Source organism: Cuculus canorus, chromosome 6 (assembly GCF_017976375.1).
Source record: "Cuculus canorus isolate bCucCan1 chromosome 6, bCucCan1.pri, whole genome shotgun sequence".
In the NCBI taxonomy this organism is placed as follows: Eukaryota; Metazoa; Chordata; class Aves; order Cuculiformes; family Cuculidae; genus Cuculus; species Cuculus canorus.
In genome coordinates this window covers 30011813-30032067 of record NC_071406.1, presented here as the reverse complement: position 1 = coordinate 30032067, position 20255 = coordinate 30011813, and the positions used below count along the sequence as shown (strand labels likewise).

The window sequence follows — 20255 nt, the reverse complement described above, 5'->3', positions numbered from 1 at the left end:
TGTCTAGCCTGCGTTATGAAGAGTAACCTGAAGTAGCTCCATGTGTTTTACTGTGTGTCAGGCCTGGCATAAATAAAAGCAGAATTTGGATCAATGTTTTTAGCAATTTATCGTGTAATGCAACAATGTCAGAAACCTACAGTGAAAGAAGTGGGACAGTGAACAGTGAGTGAAAGAAATAATTCAGACCATCTTTGTGTGGTCTCAGAAGGCCAGCGGAATTTTATGAATTATTTTGTGTTAAGGACTTCAATATCCAATGATTTTAAGTTACTTTTAATATCACTTCGACACATAACCCTTCTGATTTAGCTTATTATTAAACTTCATCTAGAACTTTATTGAAATATGAAGAGACACCAGCTTAAGCAGGCTTTAGCTCATTGCCATTCTGGGCAATATTTCACTAATGGAATATTCCTGCTTTAGGAACCTGTTTGTTGTCAAAGGAAAGGAAATGGAAAATGTTGCTTGGATCAGGAAGATTATTTGTTTGATGAGGAAGAAAAGGTAGGATTTTAAGTATTTTACCTGTCCTGTTTAGATACAAAACTTATAGAAAGAATATTGCATGGCTTTTTTTCTTGTAATTGAAGTAAATGCAGTATACTCTGCCATTCTTATCCTCCACCTTATTCACCTTATATAATATTATTTGTGAAAAAAAGACATTTTATTATTCCTTGCAAGAAATGTGGAAGTATTTCTAAAAATTAGAGATTCTTTATGTATATTTGTATGAGGCAGCGATAATGTGGCAGATTTGCTTAGTATATTTACTTATACTTGGTATAAGGTAGTTTTGATATCCAGAACTGAGATTTGAGCAGTTCTTCAAGTGCAAAAACATTAATAGCCTCAGCTCTACTCATACAGTGATCGTCATATTGAGCAAGAAATCGGGACATATTAAATCAATGATCAGTGATGATTTGAATGTAACCACTGATCTCTTAGTAATCCAGCTGCTGGCTTGAGTCTGAAGAACCTTAAAAAATCAGAGTTATCACTGTAATTTTATATGAAACTTCTTATCTATATGAATATTTGAGTTTGTTCTCAATTTTCTTTCAATAATATGTGATCTACTTCTTTGGTTTTCAAGTCCTGTAGATTGGCATGAAAGCAGCTGATTTCTTATAGCAGGGCTATAAGAAGCCTGTGGTTAGTCTTTCAGTTGCTTGCCTCTACACTGTCATTTGTGTTGACAGTGACCTGTGAGAAGCTATTTTGAACCCAAATGATGTGTGGTAGTTTAGCACCAAATCCAAATGATAATGGAATTAATGGAATTACTAGTTTTGTATTGATTTTCTTGGGACTCTCAGTGTTTGGTTTTGTTTTTTCTTTTTTTTTTTTCTTTTTTTTTTTGGTGGAATTAATGATGAGGGATAATTCTTGGTCTTTGCTGACTTTCTTTGTTTTTAAGGTTTCCACCAGACTATTTTCAACAGATGAATTCCAGCCCTTAGATCCCACCCAGGAGCTTATATTTCCTCCAGAACTAATGGTATTTTTTGCTGCTTATTGACTATTCTTTAGCTCTGTCTTTTCCTTTGTTGTCAATGGTTCAGAACTCATCCTGAAGTCCTGCTTAGCAGTAATTCATCAGAAAAAGTGTCATAACATTTCAATATAAATCTGAAACTGTATTCCTTTTTTTCCAGTGGCCTTATTGAATATTCACATACAAAAAAATAGTCATATTGGGAAAATGAAGTTGCATAGTTAGGTATTAGCTGAACTGGGTTTTCAGTGCAGCACCTGGAGAATCAAATACTTGTCAGCAAACTGGATTCCAAACAGTTTTTAGCATTGGCAAAAAAAATGTATTTTCCCCATTTTGTGGCTGATAGTTTTGTTAATATTTTCTGTCAAAATGTCAGCCACAGATAACCACCCAGGCTGGGCAATATTTAGCCCCAATGACTGAAGTATGACAAAGATAAAAGGAGATGAAATAAGGGCACTGGGATGGAAAGACTGGCTGGATGTCAGGGCCTAAAGAGTTGTGGTAAATGGAGTTAACTCCAGCTGGAGGTCACAAGTGGGGTTCCCCAGGGCTCACTGTTGGTTTCAGTCCTATTCAATGTCTTTATCAATGATCTGGGTGAGGGGATCGAATGCACCCTCAGCAAGTTCACAGACGACACTAAGCTGGGAGGAAGTGTCCATCTGCTTGAGGTTAGGGAGGCTCTCCAAAGGGATCTGAACAGGCTGGAGTGCTAGGCTGAGACCAATGGGATGACGTTTAACAAGACCAAATGCCTGGTCCTGCACTTGGGGCACAACAACCCTATGCAGTGCTGCAGACTGAGGGAAGAGTGGCTGGAAAGCTGCCCGGAGGAGAAGGACCTGGGGGTGTTGGTTGACAGCGACTGAACATGAGCCAGCAGTGTGCCCAGGGGGCCAATGAGGCCAGTGGCATCTTGGCTTATATCAGAAACAGCGTGACCAGCAGGTCCACGGAAGTTATTCTGCCCCTGTACTCGTCACTGGTGAGACTGCACCTTGAATACTGTGTTCAGTTTTGGACCCTTGCTACAAGAAACACATGGAGGTCCTGGAGCATGTCCAGAGAAGAGTAACGAAGCTGGTGAGGGGGCTGGAGCACAAGTCTTACAAGGAGAGGCTGAGGGAATTGGGGGTGTTTAGCCTTGAGAAGAGGAGGCTGAGGGGAGACTTTATTGCCCTCTACAACTACCTCAAAGGAGGTTGTGGCGAGGTGGGTGTCGGTCTATTGACCCAAGCGACAGGTGACAGGACAAGGGGGAATGGCCTTAAGCTGCGCCAGAGGGGGTTCAGATTGGACATTAGGAAAAATTTTTTCACAGAAAGGGTCATCAGGCACTGGCAGAGGTTGCTCAGGGAGGTGGTGGGTTCACCTTCCCTGGAGGTATTTGGAAGACAGGTAGATGAGGTACTTAAGGATATGGTTTAGTGGCAGATAGGCTTGATGATCTGTGTCTTTCCCAACCTGGTGATTCTATGGTTCTATGATACACATGCATGCTTAATGTAGAAAACCAAATGTCATTGGTAACCTCTAAGCAAGCTAAGTGTGCAAACACCTCCCTAAGCGTGTTTTTATTATCACATTTCTAATAATTACGGCAACTGCAGGGTCTATTCCTACATTTTTTGCTTGGGAGCTATTTATTGTCAATCTTGTTTGTTAGCCTATTGGAGTTAATTGAAGAAGCTTCACCCATGCAATCTAGAAATTCACCCCTGTGCAAAAGCCAGCATAACAGTCCCATTTCTGTCCAGTTTTGAAGGACTAAGTAGAACTGCCATTGTTTAAGAACTTCTTTTGGCACTGAGTCCAGTGTCTGTTACACCTTGCACCTGTCTATATGTCTAAATATTGAAATCTGCCATATTTCTCCATCAGAGAATGGCTGAAAATCAACCAAAAAGAACCCTGACTTTTCATGGGGAGCGAATGACGTGGATTTCTCCTGGAAGCTTAGATGAATTATTGGATCTGAAAGCTGCGCACCCCAAAGCACCTCTTGTGATTGGGAACACCAGTGTGGGTATGTATACAGTCAGAATGGCTCCTGTTGCCATGGTTCCAGTGTGCATGAGAGGAGTGGGGCTACCTTTGTCCCTCTTTGCATTTTTGTCCTTAAGCTTGCTCTCCACTATGTTGGAGTTGTTGTTATGGAAATGTCTTTTGTCTAACCCTGTTGCTATCTCATAGGACCTGAGATGAAATCTGGAAGTGTGTTCCATCCAATTGTTATTGCTCCTGCAAGGATCCCGGATCTACATGTGGTGAAAAGCACAGATGATGGTCAGTGGACTGTACTTTGTTCAGATATAGAAGTAAGGGGTACTGCTCCATTCAGTAGTCCTGAAGGGGTGAAGGGCTGTGCAGCTCATTCCTAAGCAAGCGTGGTTCTTTCGCGGGTCCATGTGGCTGTGGCCACCACTCCAGTGCACGATACAGTGTTTTGTCTTCGTGTCACAGTGTGTGAAGCAATATTGAACAGTACTGTCCAGCAATATTACCTTGGACCCCATTGGTCATAATAGTGCAAGGGTACTTACTCTGGTAATACTGGTTGTGGTGCACAGTCATGCAGTGTTTGTTTTGCGACCTCTGTCCCGTGCAGTGCTGTATAGCAGAGAAAGACCCACACAGACCTATATAGAGAGTTAGCAACATTACATGCTTGTCTGCTTTAGAAAAAAAGGTGTGGTTAAACAGATATAGCTAATATGCATCTTGTTCTCAATCATAACAGCGTTAATTATTGTAGATTAAAATTTTGTACCTCGATTTATGTATTTCAGATAAGCATGGAATATTTTTTGTTACAGTCAGACTAGGTTTTAGTTTTTAAATAAATTCTATTGAATTTGGAAATAACAACTAGAAATAGATTTATACTTACTATAATAGCCTACATTAATTAGAATCATAGAATAGTTTTGGTTGGAAGGGATCTTAAAGATCACCCAGTTCCAACTGCCCTGCCATGGGCAGGGACACCTCCCACCAGACCAGGCTGCCCAAGGCCCCATCCAGCCTGGCCTTGAACACCTCCAGGAATGAGGCAGCCACAACTTCCCTGGGCAACCTCTGCCAGTGCCTCACCACTCTCATAGTGAAGAATTTCTTCCTAATGTCTAGTCTAAACCTGTCCCTCTCCAGTTTATACCCATTGCCTCTAGTTCTGTCACTGCAAGTCTTCGTAAACGGTCCCTCCCCAGCTTTCTTGTAGCCCCTTTCAGGTAATGGAATGTTGCTATAAGATCTCCTTGGAGCCCTCTCTTCTCCAGGCTGAACAAGCCCAACTCTCTCAGCCTGTCCTCATATGGGAGGTGCTCCAGCCCTCTGCTCATCTTTGTAGCCCTCCTCTGGACCTATTCCAGCAACTCCATATCCTTCTTATGTTGAGGATTCCAGAACTGGACACAATACTCCAGATGAGCTCTCACAGGTGAGGAATACAGGGGCAGAATCCCCTCCCTTGCCCTGCTGGCCACGCTTCTTTTGATGCAGCCCAGGATATGGTTGGCCTTCTGGGCTGCGAGTGCACATTGCCGGCTCATGTAGAGCTTCTCATCGACCAGCACCCCCAAGACCTTCTCCACAGGGCTGCTTCAATTACAAGAAAAACATTTTGAGTGGGTGAAGAATATTGTACAATCTCTTATTCTCCTGCATACTAATCGATAGTCAGCATTCCCTGTAGAGCATCTGTCAAGTATTTCATACTCACCTTGAAACAATAGCCTTTTTTGCCCCTATCGTGTACTGCAATCAGGGATTGCCCCGACCCAGGTGTAGGACCTTGTTGGCCTTGTTGAACCTTGTATAAATTACATTGTGCAAGTTTGCTGTCCAAGTTTTAAGGTAAATGAAACCCTGTATCTGATGAAAGTTACTTGCTAAATGCCTGAAGCCACTTTTCTTAAGTGGTAAACCGTATTTGACAGTTCTGTCATTGCATTTAGAATATCTTTTTCATTTCAGATCAGTCATGCAGATCTGAAAATGACTAGATTGTTCTTAGCTGAAAAGTGGTTTGGGATTGAAAGGAAGCAGGGAAAACGTTTACTGCTTCTTTTAATCTGTAAATAAAATCTAGTTATGAGAGATAAGACTTACTAGTTCTGAAATGAGACATGTGCTGTTTAGTTTGCCAGACAGCAATATTATTTCCTCTCGTTAATCAGATTTAAGTGCAAAATGTGGTTTTGGTTAAATTTGTGTTTTAAAACCACAACATTTAATATTGCTGTACTCAATTAATAAAAAGCCATTTTAAAATTATATTTTTATTTATACTTTTTATTGCAATTGAATGAATTTATGTTCATTCAAAACATACATTATATAAATAAAGTCTATTAATATTTTTTAGTAGAAAGACACTGTTCACCATTTTGAAATATTGATTTTTTTTTAATATGAAGTATAATCTTAAAAAAATCCCAAACAAGTAACTGCTGAAATAAATGCACGTAGTTATAGGTTATCTTTCTACTGGGAAAAATAATACCATATTCAGTGTTGGAACTGTTTGGGTGGTTTTTGCAAGCACTATCTATCCATACCTTAGGAGAATACTTAGAGTGTACATATGCAAAGCAAGAACAAGTTATGATGTGAAAGTCATGTTTAAAAGTAGAAAGAGCCTGCTGATTGCATTTTGAAGCTGGCTCACCTTGGGTGAAACATCACCTACCCATTTACTCAAGCGAAGTTGGTGGAGGGAAATAGTTGCAATGGGCAGCTGAACGCAAAGAAGTAGTAGCAGTGGTGAGCTATTAATTCCAGTTCATCATTTTATGAATTTTTACACTTGGTTTCCTAAATGAAATATCACAGTGTCTTTAATATGCAAAGGCCACTGACAGCTTCCTGTATTCCACCTGAGCAGTCCTACCTCTGCCATCTGAAATAGTTCAAAACCCAGGCAGTAAAGCAGTGCACACATTACACTTTCATAATCTTTTGGTTACAGGATTAACTCTGGGAGCCGCCTGCAGCCTCTCTCTAGTGAAAGACGCCTTGGCAAATGCAATCTCAGAGTTCCCTGAAGAGAAGACAAAGGTTTTTTGTGCTGTCTTGCAGCAATTAAGAACACTGGGTGGAGAACAGATAAGAAATGTTGCTGTATGTTGTGTGTTACTTACAATAACATTTGTAACAAATGTGAAATTTCTCCTGACCGCATGTAAACTTGAATTTTTAATTCTGTTTTTAGCAGTGAGTTTTCTTTACTGCATCTTTCTTTGAGCTTTCATTATGTATAAATTTATGTATAGTCTGCGTGTTATATTGTCACTTAATAAAAAAATGTGAAGGTGATGGAGAAAGGTGACATAAATTTCTTTTTTTCAAGTCATTAGGTGGAAACATCATGAGTAGAAAATCAACCTCAGACTTGAATCCTATTCTGGCAGCCAGCAACTGCATGCTCAATCTGGCTTCAAGAGGTAAGAGGAGATAGCTTGTCTCTGTAAGTAGTGCCAGCGATACAGGGTCCTAATGTATGGAGAGAGGGGAAATAACAACTCCCACTCTTATACAAGATCACATCTGCAAAAGAAGCAATTTGCAAATGAAGAATATGCCAAGGATTCTCATGTCAAGGGAAAGCCTTCAGGCCAAGCAGATCCCATGTATTTCTGTGGGCAGTGAATTACTGTAAACACTCATAGTACTTGACAATTCACCTCTCTGGTAGTCATTTTTTTCTGCAATTGATGCTTTGGCCTAGTTTTAAAATCGCACTTGTGCCCTGAGAAGAACTCTGACTTCTTATTCCTGGCAGTTACATATTTCGGATACAGGAGCCATCAGTCTAGCACTGTTTCCCATGCCCATTTAGTCAGTTTCCTTCCATCACTGTATCTATGCTCCTCTCCACCTGCTCCTTTTCTTGTGCACTACCTTAACATTGGAAGGCTGATGAAATTATTGGTAAATATGAGCTATCTCGTGGCCTGGAATTGTATGCTTTCCCTTCTAGACAGTTTATGGTCTTTTTGCCCTTTATCCAGACAGAGTGAATGTTGCCAATTCCAACAATTTAATACTCCACTCAACACCGTGAAATACATGTTCTTTAAGGGGTTGTTTCTGAGCCAGGATTTCTTGGAACAGATACATAAAAACTTCTGCTGTGTGATTTTCATGACTTCTTCCTACATAGTTTGGCATGGAGAGGAAGATACCTGTCAGAATGTTGCTATGACAAGTACAAACATTTGCATCTTTTTACTTAACAATTCTAAGGATGTGCTGACTTGTTTAAGTTGTGAATTAGATCACTGATCAATCTACCTTTCTGTAACCTGACAGAACCTTACTGTTGGGAGAGTGGGTTAGGTGTTTTCACAGGTTTTTAGCTTATTTCTTTACCAAACAGTAATCAGTGAAACATAGGAAGTGGATTATTCGAGAAGACTGCAGAAACACTGTTAGTTCTTAGTATTTATCTTAAATCACAGTATAAAAGAAAATGCACCTTCCTAGATCCTGACAGGCTCCCAGGTGGGATTGGACAATAATCTTTGTGTGTAAAACAAGCCTATTCTGGAGGGAATTGCAAAGGCAAAAATCCATAAACAGCAGTGCTGCTATTCTTAATAGTGTTATTTTTCAGATTCACACTTCAGCAAAATAAAATTCCTTTTGCTGTCACTCTAGTTATATTTGAGGAACACAATTTTAATGTTAAATTATAGTCTAAGATGAGGAGGTTACAGTGTCATCCTCGCATATAATGTGAAAAACATTAAGAAAATAATGTTGCTGTAAAGCAGCAAGTCTTGAAGTGTCGTGTTCATTGAATGTGAGGGCAGAATTTTAATATAGGAACCTTTAAAAAACAGCATAGAAAGATTATCTGGTTATAGAAAATCTTGGGATATGTCAGGGCTGCTGCAAGGTAAATACTGTCTAGTAATAAATTATTTGTCTGAAAAATGTGTTGGACCCCTTGAGTAGCATATGCAAAGTACAAAAGATGCAGAGGACTAGTTAAAAGTACATTGTGACTTAATCTGCCCAACACACATGATTAAATTCCACAGTGCTGAATTGCTGTGGATTTCCATCTATACAGTGTTTATGCCTCGCTCTTTTTGCAGAATGTTAATGCTACTTGGCAGTTGTGTTACTTACTACAGTTGCAGTCCTATCAATAAAACTTCTTGAGCTAGTGGAGCTTGTTTAAATAATAGAATCAATTATATATATTGAAATGTTGCAGTTCCAGAACGCTTGCTAGCTCAGCTGTGTAGTGATGTTGACAGACCCGATGTAGCATAGATCAGGGGTTTTTTTGTGTTCAAAGGGCTTTTACATATTTAGATTCCTTGCAGAATTTTGTCCTCTTCCCTTTTGAGAATCCCCTCTCTAGTAGTATATATCATAGAACAACAGAGTCACTTTCAGAATGATCTACCAAAAGGAGAAAGGAAAAGACAATGCCATTTACTCCCTTCCATACTCCTAGAAGTGTTCAAAAATGTCAGAACAAAACAAAACAAAAAAATAAATAATGTTTGGGTTTGGGTTATTTTTTTACTTTTGCAGCAATTCTCTCCCATTCAGTTTTTTCCTCATTCTTTATGTTTTAAAAAGAAAGCTAGAGATGACAGAAGCTGCACATGTTTGGAACAGATTGACAGGAGTGAGGATGGGATCATTATGGAACGGTCAGGAGGGACAGTTACAGCATGGAGATTGATCTCTGGGCACTCTCTTAGGGCTATAGTGTTACGGTACTAGGGAAGATGGAGCAGCCATTTGTATTTGTATTAGCATACCAATGCTAATTTGTTATGTAAACTCTGCAGTTATTATTTACTCAGGAAGGCTGCAAGTATTTATTGACAATTAAAATATGATTGATGCTTGCCGACTGCACAATTGTACAGAATTTTCTTGAATTGAGATTTTTTTTTTTTTTTTAGGAAGAAAGAGACAGATTCCGTTGAGTGATATTTTTGCAGATGGAGTTGGTAACAATACCATTACACCAGAAGAGATCTTAGTCTCTGTTCATATTCCCCATTCTAGGAAGGTAAGTAACTGTTTTATTTAGATTTGCATTGCGCAGAGTTAGACTATTAAATAAAGAGCAGGAGGGGGCATGATCCCTGTGTGTAAAGTAACACTATTACTGCTCACTTTCTGAATTCCTTGCATTTCATCCCATCAGTGCCATACTATCTCGCAGTTTATGCCAACACCCACAACTCAGCAGGTAGTTGGTGATATGTGAAGAGTGATACTCAAATCAAAAATTTACCCTAAAATGTTGAGGGCAATAGCAGTTGCCTACACCCCCTGCAGAAAAGGGTCTCAGAGAAGCTGCCATAGTCCTCACTGATGCGGGCTGGTCACCTGTGGTACAGTTGGCATCCAGCAGATAAAGCATTATCATCTCCTGAGAATTTTTCTTTAAGTGAGATAAGATTGAACATGTGCATGGTACTTCCGTAAATGTCACTGAACTGAGTAATGGGCTTTAACTGATATTGTGTTTGCAAGAGTGCATATGGGATCCTAGAAGAGAATTATGGGTCATCTTATTTGAGTACTGAAGTTTGACAATATTTCAAAGCCTCTGAGCTTTTGGTCTTGTTATAAAATGCAACTCTGTTCCACAAGATCCCTGTCTTCCAGCTATCTACCATGAAAAAAATTTAGGTTGTCTGAACTATGTAGATGATGGAGCTGCTAGAAAATCAAAGATGGTAAAGCTACTGAAATGTCAAGAGGAAGAAGCGTATGGTCTTGAATGCTCAGGAATTTGAATTTATGCTCTTCATTTTTTTTTCTCATTTCACATAGTGCAATAACAAGTTCTGCTTTCAGATACTCACAATGCTACAGGTTACTCACTTCTGTCTGATCTTGCTCAGGGGGAGCATGTTTCTGCATTTCGACAAGCACCAAGACGGGAAAATGCTCTCTCAATAATCAATGCTGGGATGAGAGTCCTTTTTGAAGAAGGTACAGACATAATAAAGGATTTAAGCATTTTCTATGGAGGTGCTGTCTCGGCGACGGTCTGCGCAAAGCAAACCTGTCAGACACTTATCAGAAGGTACAGTTTCTCTACCTTCTCTATATTTCTGGATAAAGGGACTTTGAGAGTTTGGATGTACATCCTAGGTGCAAGAAAGTACGGAAAGATTTCACTTGCTTAGCTGATGCCACGTATGTTCAAGTGAGTGATCTGGTCAAACCTTAATGATGACTTTTCAGGATCGTTACATTTTTCTGTCTGCTCATGGATGCAACTGTGGTGTGAAGTGTGCAGGGAGATATGAGCTGTGAGATAGGTGGATAAGGTCTACATGGTCAGTTGTGCACCTGAACCTGAGCATTGGTAAATGATGCTGTATCCTGTAGGTCTGGTCATCCCTGAGTATCAGCGTTCTTGAGTCCTACATCAGTTTGTCTCTAACAGGTACAAAGTTTGAGAACTTCAGAGGTGCCTGATAAACTTAGGAGCACAAGTCAAGCCTTAACCTTTTCAGTGTCTCTTTGTCTACAAGATAGAATCATAGAATGGTTTGGGTTGGAAGGGACTGTAAAGATCATCTAGTTCCAAACACTGACCTGTTGACCACTACTCTCTGAATACAACCATTCAACCAATTTCTTATGCACTGAACAGTCCACCCATCAAATCTGTTTCTCTCCAACTTAGAGAGAAGGTTGTTGGGGGGGGGGGGGAGGGGCGGCGTGACAAAGGCTTTACAGAAGATCCTAATAATCTCTGAAGTTAATCCCTGATATTCCCTCCCACTTTGCAACACCTTCCTAAAGGGAAAAAATTACAAATAATTCAAGCAGCATATAAAAACATTTATCTAAATGGAGTCTCACTGTTACCATTTAATATGCAACTGTTTCACTAATTGAAGTAGTCATTCTTTTTTTTTGCTGCTTTACATGATTAAATGTATTGTAACAGATATAGATTTTGATATCTAGGGTTGTGTAACTATGGAGAATTAATTATGTTGAGATACTTCTAGCCTTTTCAAAAAATATAACTACAGATCCCTCCAAAACATTCTACAGTTCGCATCAAATTGTTATCCACTTTTATTTAATAATAGAACAGTATCTGCAGAATAGTGGTAATCTGTATGACTGTTAAAGCAGCTTTAAGGTTGTAATAGGTTTTATTTATTAATTTATTTACTGTATAGAGACTGGCATAGCACTCAGTTCTGTTGACTTAGGGGATGTCACTTCTTTGAGCAACACTGTCCTACTCTGTTTTCAGTGATTTAATTAGACTTGCTATTATGCTTTCATTGTGAGCAGGATTATGCCTCTGGTCTATGGTACAAATGTATTACTACAATTTGTATTTATTTTTTAGAGTCCTGGTCTGATTGTTTCTTATTCTTCCTGGCAGACATTGGAATGAACAAATGTTGGATGAAGCTTGCAGACTAGTTCTTAAAGAACTTGCTTTTCCGGGGTCAGACAGTGGTGAAAAAGTAGACTATAAGAAAACTTTGATGGTCAGTTTCTTCTACAGATTCTTTCTGGAAGTATTGCAGTCATTGAAGACAAAGGTAAATTAGTTCTCCTTATCTGCTTTTGCGCAAACAAATGAAAGGGTTTTTTTATTTTCTGTTGATGCTTGCAATTTCTACTAAATATTTGTGCTAAATATTGGTTTTGGCATTCATATCTACAAAAGCAGAGTGCTTAACTCCCGAAGAGACTCAGCTCTTAGCTGTTCTGATACTTTGGACATTAGGTTTAAAAAAAACCTGAGCAATGTTAATGCAAAAATATATTAATACTGAGCTCCTAGGCCCAAAGAATACATGTGGTCTTACTCTGTCTGTAGTTCAAAACATAAATAGAATAGAAATAAAGGCTTTGGAAAGCACCTGTAGGTGTTAAACCATCTCTCCCTCTTATATGAGCTGCTGACTGGGGGAGTAGGACTCTAAATTTACATTCTAGATGTAATTTACTTTTTTTTTTTTTTGCCTTATATCTATTCTTATGAGTAAAAAATGTCCCTTTTGCCTTTTTTTGTTCTGTATTCCCTTGGGCTCTTTCCTTTGAATTATCATTACTTGAGTAATTTACTGTAACCAGGATGTGCGGGTTTTGATCAGGCCCTAGAAAAAAAGCTGTTCTGACTGTCCCTGCTTTATGTTGCTTACTTTAAAGAAGCATCTTTATTGCATCCAATATATTTAAAATATTATTTAGTGAAATCTCAAAATGGTGTATTGTTTTACAGTTGTTACTTTAGAGCCTTTTTAGCTTGTGAGAGTCTTGAAGGTTTTGCCTGTATAAAGAATTTGTATTTGGTGATTTTGATTGTTAGCTTTTTTTAATTGGAATGCTCAGAATGTGAGTTTTAGTAGTAATTCACTTCTTTTTCAGGATTCTGGCCATTGTCCTGGCATACCAACAGAATACAGGAGTGTCCTACAAGATTTCAAAACCAAAATGCCACAGAGTATCCAAATATTTCAGGCAAGTGCTTTTATTCTATGATTGTTCTGTGCTTCAAAAGACTTGGTAAAACGTCATGGTTCAGGCACCATCATTGCTATGAAGCTCAGGTGTGAATTTTCCAAAGGACTGTAGGCAACAGACTCTTCATGGATACTTTTAACTGCATTCCAAGTAGAAAAACCTTGTCTGTGAAAATAGACTCACATGGGTATACTCGCTTCTTCTAAACAGTTCTCTAAAGATAATATGATGAACAAACTCCATTGTCAGACTGGTTAAAGCTGCTTATTGCAGTATGCAACCCAATTGGAAAGAAAAGTAGAAGAAAATAAACTTCACAGCTGCAAGAAAGTGATTAAACAACAGAAATGGGAACAAATTATTCATATCAGTTGGCACCAAGCAACAGAAATTATTTAGAAATCCTGAAAATCTTTTTTTTCACTTTATATTTATCTCTTAAGTTTTGCAAGGCCATATCTTTTGTCTGGAATTCTTCATCTGAGCATTATTAAGCTTTTAAAATTAAGGGGGGAAAGAAAGGAGAATGCATATCCTGAAAGATAAATACCTTGTCATTCCATTAGTGGAAAAGTTGATATGGTTTGGCTGAGACAACCATTTGAGGAACTCTAAGCAGTCAAGTGAAAAATGTCTTTCCTTGGCCTCGGCCTCGGCCTCATAGCAGACAGTGTGCCAGAAAGTGTAAGAGCCAGAAATGCATATCAGGAACACTTATCTGCTGGAAGCTATAGAAGTGAAAAGGGTTTAAGGTATGAGCTGTTAACTAGTTCCAAATGTAGAAAAGGAAAATGTTAAAGTGAACACTGACCCAGAAATTGGAAAACTATTCTGGAAGTTGGCAACAATTAATCAGTGTGGCCAAAGTAACTGTCAACACTGAATTAACTTACTGGAAAGACTTAGCAAAATAAGGTTAATAAGCCACTAAACTCAAACACAGGTGCAAGAAAATAAAATTGGTAATGAAATATTTAAACAATTTGCTCAATGATTTACATTCATTGGTTGTAATCTGTCACCACTGCAAGCAGCTCAAAATACAACACTGGATGCTGATAAAATACAGAGCAGAATCTTGTGAGAATAATTCAGAAATTATCAGAGCTTCCCAACAGCAATCAGTAAGTGGAGAAACTGGCCTTCTGAAAAAGAAGAGCTCTTTGAATCACTCTGATATAAACGATTAAGGAAAAAAAAATCCAAGTAGACAAACCTGTGCAACGCTCTTTAAGAGAAGAGATTGAAGAAATGCCCAGGAGAAGCAGTCAGGTCCTACATCCACATCTGTTTTCAGTATTGAACCGGAAGATGAGAATATGAACAGTTGTTCCTTCATTGTATTTTCTGATTATTCTAACAGGACTACTGTTTTTTAAACTGTCCGGGTGGGGTGTGTGTGTATTTTTGACTGTGCAGGACACAGAACCCAGTCAGTCTCCCCAGGATCCTGTAGGACGCCCCATTATGCACCTGTCTGGAATTAAACATGCCACTGGCGAGGCAGTTTACGTTGATGACCTTCCTTCTGTGGATGGAGAGCTCTTCCTGGCTGTTGTCACTAGTTCCAGAGCTCATGCTAAGATCATGTAAGTGTTAGAAGTGTATCTGAAGAAAGCGTTATTGTTAATTGCTGTCAGAGATTTTTAGAGTGGGCTACTGAGTTCCATGCACACAGAACAGCCTGCCTGATACCCACGCTGGCTTAGGTGCTAGAAATGATATTGTCACGCTAGTAGACGCTCTGCATTTAATTTCCTCATTCCATATTACTGTACTAATACGGCTGAACTGTTTCAGAGCCATGAGCCAGGCTAGAACTAGCCTAGGTACCTCCAGAAACTGCTAAGCTGTCCCGTGCAAGTGCCCACTGAAACACAGCTTTACCAAACAGCTTTGAAATCTCAACTCTATTATGAAAAACTCAAAATTGTTCAGAATGTGGGAAATAATGTCGCAATGTTGCAGTTAGAAGGTAGGAAAGTTCACATGAGGCCTTATAGGAGGGGAACGTGGGAAGAGGATTTCATTTTGCAAGAAAACTGTTTTCACTTGTGTTTTTATACTTCCAAAATACACCTATTCCAGCAGTTGGTTTACCATTCAGGCGTCAAAATGCACATATCCAAGTTGTCCACCCAGCATTCAGGTACCAAGACATGTGGTCTGGTCAGGATTTCTTGTGATGACAGAGAGGCCTGGGACTTTTAGCTGTAGAATCTCTATCATATCTCCTGGCTTATTCTAAAATTGTTGATAGAATGCTGGGTTTGAATGTGCTCTTTTTGGTACCAGCAAGGAGCTGACATCCCCCCTATCTCTGGGTCAGTAGGACTTACTCTCCTTTGTCTTCTGATTTGAGTGCCCAGAGAACATGCCTGTAGCTGTGCTAGGAGCTTGATGACCTGCTAAACTAGGTACTATCCAAACATGCCATTCTTATAGATCTTTTGCCATTCTTTCTGATCCTTCTACACTCATACGTTCTGATTCATTCTCCATTTATACAGGTCTTGCCATTTCTGTTATAATTCTCAACATGAACCCTGTGTCTGCAGGTGCTGATTTCTATCAGTTTGCTACCTGCGTAGGTTGTGAGGTCTTAGAAAGTTGCAATTGTAGCATATTAATTGTGCAGAGATTTTTATTAAATCAAAGTATTTCAGCCTTTTAATAAGCAAGTGATTTCCCTCTTGCAACCAAGAATATTTCCTAGAAATTAAGCAGGTTAGTAGGATTTTAAATTGCCTTTGACTTGCACTTTGTTTCATGCTGCAGATAGAAGGAAAAGATGTATCTGAACCTATGAGCAGATCCTGGCAATACAAGAAACATACCTCTGTATTGTGTTCCCTTCCTCTGTGCCACACTTTGTAAAACTAGTGAATTGAACTTCTCCCTTCACATATCTCAACAGATCTATAGATACCTCGGAGGCTGTGAAAGAACCAGGTGTGTTCGATATCATAACAGCTTATGATGTACCAGCTACAAATGAGTTTTACTACTCTGATGATCCAGAGATTATATTTGCCAAAAACAAGGTATAACTACAATATTTATCTAACTGCTTTTCTTATTTTATTCCTGTTTTACTTTAGCCTTTTATAATGAAATTTTACTTGCCAACTCCAATTTCTGTACTGAGTTTATGTGAGGGAATCACTTTAGGGATACAAGGTAAATACTTAGAATTTTTTCCCACTCAGAAGAATAATACAGATTAAACCTCACAAACTCCTCTCAGTTGCTGGGAAAGTATATTTCATTGAAAGTTAGGCTCCCAAATTACATATCCAAATGCAAATGCTGTAGTTTTCTTGGTTCCCTAGTTATACTGGTTTTTCTAATAAGTGTTTAGCTTCATGGATGATCTGAAAAATTAAAAACTCCTAAGTCAAAACAAAATTCTAAAATGGAAACACAAATAGTGGTTACACGAAACAAGAGTGTCAGCAGCACATATGGGAATCCTTTGAATCCACTGTTTTGTTAAGTGATGTGTATTTTACAGGTGATTTGTGTGGGCCAGATTGTCTGTGCTGTGGTTGCAGATTCAAATGTTCATGCCAAACAAGCAGCTGTAAAAGTGAAGATAGAGTATGAAGTGTTGGAACCAGTGATATTAACAATTGAGGTACTTGATATTTCTTTTCTCTTGCTTTTTAATTGTTTTACCTGTTTGATTAATGGATGCAGCAGTTCACTCTTCACTTGCTTTTTTAAACATGATTTTCTAACGAAACAAGGTTAATTTGAACATCTGATTAACCAGCCTGTCAGTCTCCCTCTAAATGATTTTCAACTTTTTGGCTAATTTTGACCACTTGTGATAGATAGGCAACGGTCTCAAAGATATTAAGGTCCCACAAGTTTTGTGATAATAAACATAAGAGTACAAAAGAAGAATTCTTTTGGTGTTCCCCATGAGGAAAAGGCAATATTTTGGTAGCTACGAGCTGGTCGATCAGCATGTGTACATTGGCTGATTAATCACTTCCTGATTATCTGTAGCATTTTTATCTGTTTTTATCTGTTGTCCAGCTATTAAGCCGACGAAGTTAGGCTGGAGGCGTAGGAGGTGTTAAGGGAAAGTGAGGAGAAAGATGTTATGGATGTAGAACATTTTAGAAATGTGATGTGGGAGTCATTGGAGAAATGGACTTATACTGGGTTAAAGAGATGAATGGAAGTAAGTAACAAAGGACATATTTGCAGGGAAGCAGCATTATTTTTGTTAGTCACTTTAGAGTCTGTTTCCATAATGCATATGGAATGCAACAGAACAGTCTTTATGGTATTAATATAAAAATAGAAGTAGTCTCTTTTTAAAGACCGGCAAATTTTACTAATATTTTGTTATGGTTAAAGCTCCAATGAAGTCTTTTACTTACTCTGTGTGGTTTTTTCTCCTCTTAATGGCATTGCTCTTTGGATGTCGTGGTTGCATTTTTATTGTGTGCTCTCTTGGTCACTTGCTCAATGTATGAGAAAGAAGGGCATAAATAAAAAGAGAAATAAAGAAGAGCATAAATAAAAAAGAGAATAAATTGAATGCATTTCCTTCAAAAACTATAGTCAGTAACACAAGATACATTGAGAAAGAATTGATGAAACTGAATACGTAAACTCATCAACAATGACAGTAAAGTGAGGAAATACAATTGTTCATTGACTTTGGTGGCTGATGGTTCAGATCTCTGAAGAGAATGGTGTTTCTCCTGAGAGTAAAATGCCACAACAAGCTGAGAACCTTTAAAATACTTAAAAAACTATTTCTCTTTTTCTCCACTGCAGGAAGCTATAGAGCACAATTCGTTCTTTGAACCAAAAAGAAAATTAGAGCAAGGAAATGTTGATCAGGCATTTGAAACTGTTGAAAACGTAATCGAAGGTAAACTGCAGAATACATTTTTTGAGAAGTTGTTAGTATTTGGGTTTGTCTGTCTGTCCTTCAAGTCACAGTTCTACCTTTTTTCCATATAGCCATTAGGCCTGAGAAAGCTGTTAGTCACCTGGAAGAAAGTGTGTTGAAAATGTAGTGGCCTTGTGGTCCTACATTCACACTTTCTGCATCCTCTGTTATTGAAACAGAATCACAGAATGATTAGGTTGGAAGAGGGCCATCTAATCCAACCTCCTACTTAGAGGAGGTCCAGTTAGAGCAGCTTACTAAGAGCCGTGTCCAGGCACTTTTTAAGATAGCTTCCAATGTCTGACAACTTCTGTGGTAAATACTTTATTCTTATATCAAGTTGGGATTTGTGTTCATTGCCTCTCATCCTTCCACTGTGCATCGCTAAAAAAAGTCTCATTCACTGTTTCCTACACTCTCCCATTAGGTAGTTGTAGGCAGCAATAACATCTTTCCTTACCCCTTTCCTTCTTATGGATCAATGAATCCAATTAGCTCAGCTTCTTCTCAAGTATCCTGTGGTCCAGCCTCGTGAGCATCTTGGTGGCTTGGCCTTCTTGACCTGGACCAATATGTCCATGTTTTGCATAATTTATATTTTATTTAATATTGTCACTGTTTATAGGCAATATTGTTCCATTATTAATCAAGTTTTGTTGATGCCACTGGAGCAAGACCATTTTAATCCTGGAAGGAGTTCCATCTGTGTTTTTATTTTAGATGTTAGTCAAGACACATCAGAAGATTTGACACTGATTACCACATTTTCATGATGATGGGCAGTGAGTTCTTTCCTGGTTCATTTCTTCTGTCCTTTTACTTCAGTAACACTTTTACTTTTCCTCTTTGCATCAGGAGAGATTTGCATTGGGGGACAGGAACACTTTTACCTGGAGACTCAGAGTGTGCTTGCTGTTCCAAGAGGAGAGGACAAAGAAATGGACGTGTATGTGTCAACGCAGCATCCAGCAATTATTCAGGTAATACAGAGCATTTGTAGAGGAAATGGTTGAATGTGTGACAATAGAGCCTTTTAAGTTTGGTTTAAAAATCAGTCTTAACAGTTTAGAAGAAGTAGGAACATGAAATTTCACATCTGGACTATCCAACAACAGCTGCTGTGTAGTACTGCTGTGTCCGATAAACACTGACCACTACACTGTAAGGGTAAGGAGGAAGTGAAAGTCTTTTATTTCCCTTTGAACAAAGTACCTCATGCCCGGCTGTTGTAGGCATGAAAAACTTCCTGTGGAATGCTGAGGCTTCTCTAGCCCTGTCAGCTTTTCAATCAGGTGAGAAGCAATTGGCACCCTGCAGACTGTTGTGGGTTTGATCAACACTGATAGCTATGAGTAAGACTGCTGCTCCACGCCAAAAGCATAACTATAGAGTAGTTTGGGTTTGAAGGAACTTATAGAGATCATCAAATCCAACCTCTCTGCCATGGCTAGGCACATCTTCAACTAGGTAAGGTTTCTCAAAGCCCTGTCCAACCTGACCTCGAATGTTTCCAGAGATAGGATAGGACATTGGCAACTTCTCTGGACAACCCATTCCAGTGTCTCATCACTCTCATTGTAAAAAGTTTCTTCCTTATCTGTAATCTATACATACTGTCTTTTAGTTTAAAGCCATTGCCTTTTGTACTGTCAGCCAACACCTTGGTAAAAAGTATTTCTCTGTTTCTTTTAAGTCCCCTTTATGTGTTGAAAGGCGACAATAAAGTCTACCTGGAGCCTTCTCTTCTCCAGGCTAAACAACTCCAACTCTCTCAGTCTTTCTTTATAGGAGAGATTTTCCATCCCTCTGAAGATTTTTGTCATGGTAGACGATAAAGCAAATGTGATACAGTGTATGGTCTGCATAACAGTAGCTGTGGCCCATGCAACTGATAGTATTTCAGACTCAACACTGATATTTTGTGTTCAAAGACGAGTTTAGTTCCTTTTATCATTTCCATTATTATTATATTGCAAATAGCCGAGAAGCCTGAAGAACTTGTCTGAGAAAATTACTTGAAGCAGGAATATTCCTGACACTAGCAAGATCTTAGATCATTAAAAAAAAAATGGCTTTATTTTAATTAAAAATCAAAATAAAATATATAATGTTAGTAATAAATATAACAAAAACTGTATTCTACCCCACTTTCTTATACCTGAAGCTTCTTACTGTTTAGATAATGAAATCCAAGGATGGTATTCTTCAATTCTTCCCACAGCCATTCACAGTCTCTGTGGTAGAGATTTTAAATGTGAACACTGCTGTGTGTGTTGTTGTCTTTTTCTTGTTTTTTTAACCTAAAGGAAAATTATTTTCATCTAATTAAAAAAACCC

General features: G+C 38.6%; 1 protein-coding gene across 1 annotated transcript in view; it reads left to right on the top strand.

Moving 5' to 3' along the window:
- Nucleotides 1-20255, top strand: part of AOX1 (aldehyde oxidase 1) — a 42279-nt gene that overhangs the window by 6765 nt on the left and 15259 nt on the right. Inside the window, exons 7-21 of the mRNA XM_054070126.1 lie at nt 430-510; nt 1430-1510; nt 3395-3539; nt 3707-3799; nt 6483-6634; nt 6864-6957; nt 9445-9554; nt 10399-10583; nt 11913-12075; nt 12908-13000; nt 14423-14592; nt 15921-16047; nt 16518-16640; nt 17801-17897; nt 18774-18898. Of these exons, the coding sequence (XP_053926101.1) occupies nt 430-510; nt 1430-1510; nt 3395-3539; nt 3707-3799; nt 6483-6634; nt 6864-6957; nt 9445-9554; nt 10399-10583; nt 11913-12075; nt 12908-13000; nt 14423-14592; nt 15921-16047; nt 16518-16640; nt 17801-17897; nt 18774-18898 (1839 nt within the window). The remainder of the gene's footprint in view (nt 1-429; nt 511-1429; nt 1511-3394; nt 3540-3706; nt 3800-6482; nt 6635-6863; nt 6958-9444; nt 9555-10398; nt 10584-11912; nt 12076-12907; nt 13001-14422; nt 14593-15920; nt 16048-16517; nt 16641-17800; nt 17898-18773; nt 18899-20255) is intronic.